The 8,174-nt window shown below is 41.4% G+C and overlaps 1 protein-coding gene across 1 annotated transcript in view; it reads right to left on the bottom strand.

Moving 5' to 3' along the window:
• Positions 1-8,174, bottom strand: part of OSTM1 (osteopetrosis associated transmembrane protein 1) — a 70,352-nt gene that overhangs the window by 36,758 nt on the left and 25,420 nt on the right. Inside the window, exons 3-4 of the mRNA XM_014531278.1 lie at positions 7,815-8,172; positions 327-441 (exon numbers count right to left, since the gene is read on the bottom strand). Of these exons, the coding sequence (XP_014386764.1) occupies positions 327-441; positions 7,815-8,172 (473 nt within the window). The remainder of the gene's footprint in view (positions 1-326; positions 442-7,814; positions 8,173-8,174) is intronic.

Below are 8,174 nucleotides of genomic sequence, written 5' to 3'. Positions count from 1 at the left end.
GAATCATCAAACCCAGATCTCTTCTGACTGCAAAGCTCATGCTGGTAACTGCTACTTTTCTGCCTTTCAGTATGTGTCCAAGTGGCCACTAATAATTAGAATCAAACCCAGATCTCTTCTGACTGCAAAGCTCATGCTGGTAACTGCTACTTTTCTGCCTTTCAGTATGTGTCCAAGTGGTTCCCACTAATAAACCCCGATGCTAATCACAGTTCATTAAACATAGTAATAAGTATTCCATAGATTCAAAAATTTCAAGGTTCATTAAAATCTGACTCTATACTATTGAACCATAACTGCAACGTGAACATGAAAGAATTACTTACTTGCACAATTTGCCTTATGCCATGTGGAATTAAAGAACTCAGACAGAATCACAACTATTTGCATTCTATCTGCCATTAAGAGACTTCTGGCACAACTATGACTCTCTGAAGTATTCTGTAACAAAAAAGAAAAGAAAAATACAATGTGAATATTTTTAAGAGCTTCCAAACAACTTGAGACAAAAAAGAAAAAAACCTTTTAAAATAATTAAAATATTTATTCTAAGCATTTTAACATTTTATTTGATAAATTCAAGTAATGTCATTAATAATAACAATTGTAATAAAACAGTAGCAGCTAACATTTGCTGATACCAGGTTCATTTGCAAGGGAAGAAAATCTTTGTTCTTAAGTAAGTGTCTGCTTCTATAGTACTCTCTCAACAATTTAGGCCCAAATTGCATGCATGTCATATTTCTTAACTTTTTGTGCATGGGAAAAAATTCTGGAAAGTTGTTCACAAAATGTAGCAGTGGTTATGTGAGCATAATGGAAATATGCTGATTTTTATTTTTTTGCCTCTTTCACACTAAATTTTTCTACAATGAACATATATTATTTACATAATTTTTTATTCTGGTGGATAAATTATCACAAAACATTTAGTTTCATCTTCTAGGTAATTTTTTGTTCAAAATCTTATAATCCACAAGAAAATGTGACACATCCAGTTTGTACCCAAAGTTTGTACCCAGATAAAAGAATATGCTTTTGCTGTAACCGGTTTGGCTCAGTGGACAGAGCGTTGGCCTGCGGACTGGAAGGTCCCAGGTTCGATTCCGGTCAAGGGCGGGCACATCCCTGGTGGAAAGTGTGCAGGAGGCAGCTGATCGATGTTTCTCTCTCACTGATGTTTCTAACTCTCTCTCTCCCTTCCTCTCTGTAAAAAAATCAATAAAATATATTTGGAAAAAAACACACACATGCTTTCTTCCCACAAATCACTTTAATAACGAAATTCATGCTATGCAAATAATAAGTCCAAGTTCCTAAATTATTTGATCCTTTTATATTTCCCTTCCCTTTTGCCCCAAGCAAGGAACTAAGTCCTGATGACCCTTCATTTTTTCAAAGTTAATGAACTCCTAGTACTTACTAAGCACAGTAAGAATCTTGGTGTTTTGAGGATACAAAAGTATTAGGGAATGCCATCAGCACTGGGCTTCAAGAAACTCCCCAGATGCATAAAGATAAGGAATTAAATAGTGTGATGAGTAATAAAAGAGAAAGACTGATAGCTCTAGAGAAGAATTAATCGACCATGTGGGGTGAGAAAAGAGGGAAGGACTTAAGGGCAGAATTCTTGCTTTGAAATCCTATATAACAAAAGCCTAATATGCTAAGTGTCCAACTGTTCAACCGTTCGACCAGTCGTTATGACGTGCACTGACCACCAAGGGCAGATGCTCCAACCAGTAGATTAGCTTGCTGCTGGGGTCTGGTGGATAGGGACTGGGCGAGATGGGCAGGACATGCCCTGGAGCCCTCCTGTGGTCCCTCCCCGGCCCTGATCGTGCACCCGTGGGGTCCCTCGGCCTGGCCTGCACCCTCTCGCAATCCGGGACCCCTCAGGGGATGTCGGAGAGCTGGTTTCGGCCCGATCCGCACAGGCCAGGCTGAGGGCCCCCACCGGTGCATCAATCCATGCACCAGGCCTCTAGTATCTAATGTTTATTTTAGTATGGTTACCCTCTCTGAGGCTTAGTTTTGCCCTCTCATTAAAAGATACATCCAAATAAATGCTTGCTTTTAAAATAGTGAATTAAAGAAAGCACTTTAAAAGCTCCTTTCTTGAAATTGCTTTCAGAGCAATATCAGTCATAGAAGAAAATTTCTATAATCACTTAAATATTACAACATAGCCTAAGGAGTCAGACAAGTCTCAGTCACTGGCTGACAATCTTGAACAGCTGAGGTAACCTCTCAAAGGTTCAGTTTCATAATCATGAGTCTTATATAACATACATTCATCACTTGACACCTAGTAAGTAATTGATATACACTTTCTCACCTACCTACCTTGCTGCCAACCTGAAATGTTCTAGGTGGGTATAGTTGACTAAGTGTAATCAGTTACATGAGTTGAAGCTTCATAAGCAGACGACTGGCTATTTAAAAAATCAATACAGCCTTAGCTGGTTTGGCTCAGTGGATAGAGCGTCAGCCCTTGGACTTAAGGATCTCAGGTTAGATTCTGGTCAAGGGCACGTAACTTGGTTGCAGGCTCAATCCCTGGCCCTGGTTGGGACTTGTGTGGGAGGCAACCAATCAATGTGTCTCTCTCACATTGATGTTTCTCTCTGTCTCTCCCTCTCCCTTCCACTCTCTCTAAAAATCAATGGAAAAATTTCCTTGGGTGAGGATTAATAACAACAAAAAAATTAATATAGCCTTGTTGGTGTGGCTCAGAGGTTGAGCGTGGACCCATGAACCAGGAGGTCAAGGTTCGATTTAGGGTTAGGGCATATGCCCAGGGTTGCGGGCCCTATCCCCAGTAGGGGGCACACAGGAGGCAGTTGATCAATGATTCTCTTATCACTGATGTTTCTCTCTCTCTCTCCCTCTCTCTTTCTCTCTCTGAAATCAAAAACATATTTTTTTAAATCCATACAGCTCAGTCTGTATAAGGGGTCAATGTGTGGGATAGTTCAGTTGAGGAAGACATCAGTGTAGTTGGGAGAAATTAGGAAGTGAGATTTGAACTAAGCCCTATACTGAGAAAGGGAAGAGGATTCTAAATTAGGAGAATAAAATGATCAATGGGTGAAAATGGAATGATTACATGGTATTCAGGAAGTATTCAGTAGGCTAATATAGCTAAATGGAGTGTACTGTGAAAGTAGAGGCAGCAGAGGGTAAATTTAGGGCAAGAGTCTTGAGGGTCAAGAGATTCAGACAATGAGAAATTAAAAAAAATTTTTTTTGAGGACAGTGACATGAAAAGCAGAGTTTGGAGAACACAGGTCTCTAGGTATAATATGTAGGGTGAGGAGGCAGAGAACATTTCCATAGTTCAGATATGATGAAAAGATGGTGGCAACCATGGAAATGAAAGGGAAGTGATGAATAATCCTAAGTACATCATTAATGATATAATGGTTCTCAATGCTCCAAATGCATGACTTACTTAATCCTTATAACAACTCTATGTAGTAGTATCCTTCTGAATTCAAACCCAGCCTCTTCCACTACATGGCTTTGGATAAGTTACATAATCACTCTGAGGCTGTTTCTTAAACCTTAATATCCATCTATATATGCCTAGGTTCCTCATCTGAACAGAAGTTCCTTTGGGAAGAAAACTTTGTATTATATCTTTGTATTCCCAACATCTAGTAAGTGACCAAAAAACACTGGCCCTTGGTTTATATTTAAAATTATTAATACTCAAATACTCATAACCACTTAGCAGAACCCTAACCACAATAAACGCAACCATCCATTTTCATCATGCCCGTTTGGCAAAAAGTAAACAACCAAGCAGATTATTTGCACAATAAATCCATAATCCCAAACTGCACTCCACACATGCATTATCTCCACTTATATGTATCAAAAACACCTCAGAAGCAACATTTTCAAAATCAAGTTCATGATCTCCACCACCACCACCACCACCACCAAACAGGTTCCTCCCTCCATTTGGGTAAATAGCAACCCTACTCACTAAGCAACTCTTATAAAAACACTGGAAATCATAATTTCCTTTCTTTCACTCTCCACATTCAATTAACTACTAAGTCTTGTCAGTTTTATCTCCTAAATCTATCCATTTTTTCCCATTACAATGGCCCACATGTAGTCTAGCCACCATCATTTCTCTTATCACTGTAAGAGTCTCTTCATTTCCCCACACCAACTCTTCCTCTACCCTCCCAGTCTGTCCCTCCATTCCCCTCATATAGCCTGCCAGAATGGTCTTTTAAAGTACAAATCTGATCATGTCATTCTGCAGAATTAAATCTTTCACTAACATTGCACTGCTTTAAAATCAAAGTCTAAAACCCTTAACATACCCTACCAGGCCCACATGACCAGGAACCTGCCTATTTCTTCAGGCTCAGCTCACTAGTCTCCTCATGGCTCACAGAGCTTTGAGTTCTTTCTAGTCCTCAAACACAGCAGACTCCCATCTCAGTCTTCACATCTGCCATTTCTTCATATGTATACCTTCTCTCCTGAACCACATCCTCTCAAATTTTAGGTGTCAGATTTGTCACTGACCACTCTATCTTCCCTCAGCCCTAGTGAAGATCAGCACCCTGTTATGTGCTTTGGTATCATCTGAGGTTTTTTCCTGCACAACACTTATCACACTTGAGCTAAGTAATTACTTGTATAATAAAATGTTTGTCAGTTTTCCCTATCAGACCACAAGCTCTGCTCATTCACAGCTACATCCCTAGTAACTACCACTAGTCAGCACTCAATTTTTTGACTGAATACATAAGCAGCATTACATTTTCTGATCTCTAATGAAAGATACATTATTATGTTATGCTATGTTCCAATTTTGTCTATATTCCTAAGAATTTATTTATTAATCTACACTAAAAGTATGTTGAACACTTCTAGATACACACCCCCAATCACTAGCACCTTCATAAACAATTGTACATATCTATATGTCTATCTATATACATTTTAAACAAACCAAGTAGAATAAGATAGAGTTTAGTAATTCAGAATATGTGGGGCCAAAGTATCCTGGCAACCACTCTGATGATATTGAGCAGCTCAATGAAACCACATTCCTATCAGTTTAAAGGAAAAGAAGAAAGTACGACTCTAAAGAAGGAGGAATCAATCAGTTCTACACTCAGATTTCTACAAATCACTGTATTCTTTACCTTAAGATAACACTGTATGTGATCCTGTCCCAGTAATTCCAAGAGGAAGTAAAAAGAAAATAGAATTCTCATCAGATAATTCTATTACGATTAAATGAATTAACTTGCTGTACCACAGAAACAGCTTGCTAATTTCTCCTTTGATTCTTTTTTTTTCATTGTTATATTCCCCTCCTCCCTCAATCAAGCCATGGACATAGATTCACTCTAAATAGATGTGAAAGGCCCTAGCCAGTTTGGCTCAGTGGATAAGAGTGTCAGCCTGCGGACTGAAGGGTCCCAGGTTCGATTCAGGGCAAGGGCACATGCCCAGGTTGCGGGCTCAATCCCCAGTAGGAGGTATGCAGGAGGTAACCAACCAATGATTCTCTCTCATCATTGATGTTTCTATCTCTCTCCCTCTCCCTTCCGCTCTGAAATCAATTAAAAAAAATATTATTTTTAAAAAGTAGCATGTGCTTACTGATTAAACTGATTTAAATGAAAGAAGTTTGAGTATAAGAAAATATATTACTCTTGAGAAAAAATCTCCCACGCTCACAAAGGACAACTGATTCCTTCAAATTCACTCCTAAGAAACTCAAGAAACATTATCCCATATGTACCTTACTGCACATGATGGTTCAATTCTCAAACCAACCCAAAAAAGCCTACTGAATCCATGAAGTACCTCAGAACCACAGAAATCATACTTTTGAACTAATATACCACATCCAGCTCTGAGGAAAGGAGGGGAAAGAGAAAAGTCTAGAATGAGTTGGAGAGGAAATGCAGATTGGGGAAAGGATTTTCTGCCTTTTTTTTTTTTTAATCTCTTTACCCTCTTCCTTTCACACAAGGGTGAGGCGAGCCAGGTGCCCAGGTCACTGGTAGAATCTGAGAGGCACGAAGGAGAAGGAAGTGTTTGGCACGTCCACACTGGGAAGGGGAATTCATGCAGAAATATGTACAGATTGCGTGATGCCCCTAATACTGTACTAGAGTTTGCAGTAATTATTTAACCTCTTCTTAATTCCACAGTATCTACATACATGAAAAAAGCTTTGCTGCCTCAAAAGACCACGCTTTGCATCATGATCACAGTCATTCTGGCCATAAAACTAACCTTTGCTCAAAACAGAATATGATGCCATATAATACCATATTAACAGGACAAGTCTTGGGGACTTTATTTTTAAATCATAGTGAGATGTACATATGTATATGTGTATGTGTACATATATACATATACATATATATATATCCCCCTTGCCATACCCAATAGAAGAATGCCTGAAAAATATTGCATGTAAACCTAAATTTATTTAAACTACTTTGAAAACTGGCTCTTTACAGAAAGACTGACCACAGGGGTTATTTAATGCAATAAATCCCCTCTTTATATAAAAAAAAATAGATTATGTTAAGTGATATCAGGCTGACTTAAAACAAGATGTAACTATATACAAGTCTGTATTTTGCCAAACCAACTATGATTTATGAAGTAATTCCAACCACATTTTCATGAGATTACTTGTGCTCTCAATACCAGGGAAACTTCCCCACTCCACAATCCCAGTTACTCATGGTTCTCCTTTACAAGGCATATCCGGCCCCCACCTCGTGACTCCTACCAGCCCTGACAGGCTAATCCTTTCCTACTCTAGACCCTATAAGGTTCCTAGGAACAGGAAGGTATCTTCTGTGTCTTTTTGTTGTTGTTATTAATCCTGACTCGAGGATATTTTTTCCATTGATTCTCAGAGTGGGAGGGAGGGAGGAGGGGCGAGAGATAAAGACATCGATGGGTTGCCTCCTGTGCACGCCTCGACCTCAGGCCTGATCGGGCCTGCAACCCAGGTACATGCCCTTGACGGGAATCGGATCCTTGGGTCGGCGGACCAAGGCTCTAACCACCGAGCAAAACAAGCCAGGGCTTTCTCTTTTTTTAAGTCCTTTACAGCACCCACCCACATGACCAGAAAAGCTCTACGGGTACCAAGAATAGGAGGTAAATTTACCGTTTTCTAAAATTTTAGCTCCCATTTACTAAGAACAATTACTATGTGCCAATCGTCTAAGAGTTCTTTTTATCCCCATCTTACAGATGAGAAAACAAGCACAGAGAATGCAACTTGCGGGGAGTACAGGGCTAATAAGAGGAGAAAACTAAGACTCTAAAATAATTCAAGGACAAACTTCTATAAAGTGTCTGTGTGTGTGTGTGGGGGGGGGTGTCTGAACATTTCTGGCTACAAACTTCAAGCTCCTAACCCCTACAGCTTCTCCACTCCACCTAGGATTTCAGCGGAGGCGGGTCCTTCCTGGGGACTCCAGGTGGAAATGGGAAGCTGTGGTGGAGTTTGGGGAAAGGAGTAAAGGAGGGGAAGGAAAGGAAAAGGCTAGGGGAGGTCATAGCTATCTGTACACAGTAGGTACCAAGAGGATGCCCGACAGCAGCTACGAAGGCAAACATTCAAGCCCCAAGCCCTAAAACGCCATCCGCTTTTTTGATGCTCAAACTCTCCAGTCTAGTCCAACCCCTTTTCCTGACAGAAGGGGGAACTGAGCCCCGCCCCCCAACCCCTCAGTTAACCTCACCACTCCCTCCTTCCCCAACCCTCCCGCCTTAGGTTCCGGGTGTGCTCCTCTACCCACCCCCACGGCGCGGCTGATGTTGTCCATCTTGCTGGCGACCTGTTGGAAGAGGGGGTAGCAGGTCTGGCAGAGGCGCACCGGCCGGGCGCCGCGCACCAGACACCCCGTCAGCTCTGCGCTGCTGTTGGCGAAGTCCAGCAGCAGGTCCCGGCACTCGGGATCCAGATCTGGCAGGTCCGGGGGCAGGGACTGTGGCCCTAGCCTTCCTCCCCGCAGCAGGGTCAGAGACAAGTCCTCCACCTCCAGCAACTGCTGCTCCGACAGCAGGTCGTACAGGACCCGGTGGGGGCTGCCGTCCACGGCGAGCGTGCCCAGAGCCAGCCCCGACCACAGCAGCGGCACCAGCAGCAGCCACCACCT

Source organism: Myotis brandtii, unplaced genomic scaffold, assembly GCF_000412655.1.
Source record: "Myotis brandtii unplaced genomic scaffold, ASM41265v1 scaffold8, whole genome shotgun sequence".
NCBI classification, from domain to species: Eukaryota; Metazoa; Chordata; class Mammalia; order Chiroptera; family Vespertilionidae; genus Myotis; species Myotis brandtii.
Note: the sequence above shows the minus strand (reverse complement) of the source record. Positions and strands in the feature narration are given on the sequence as shown.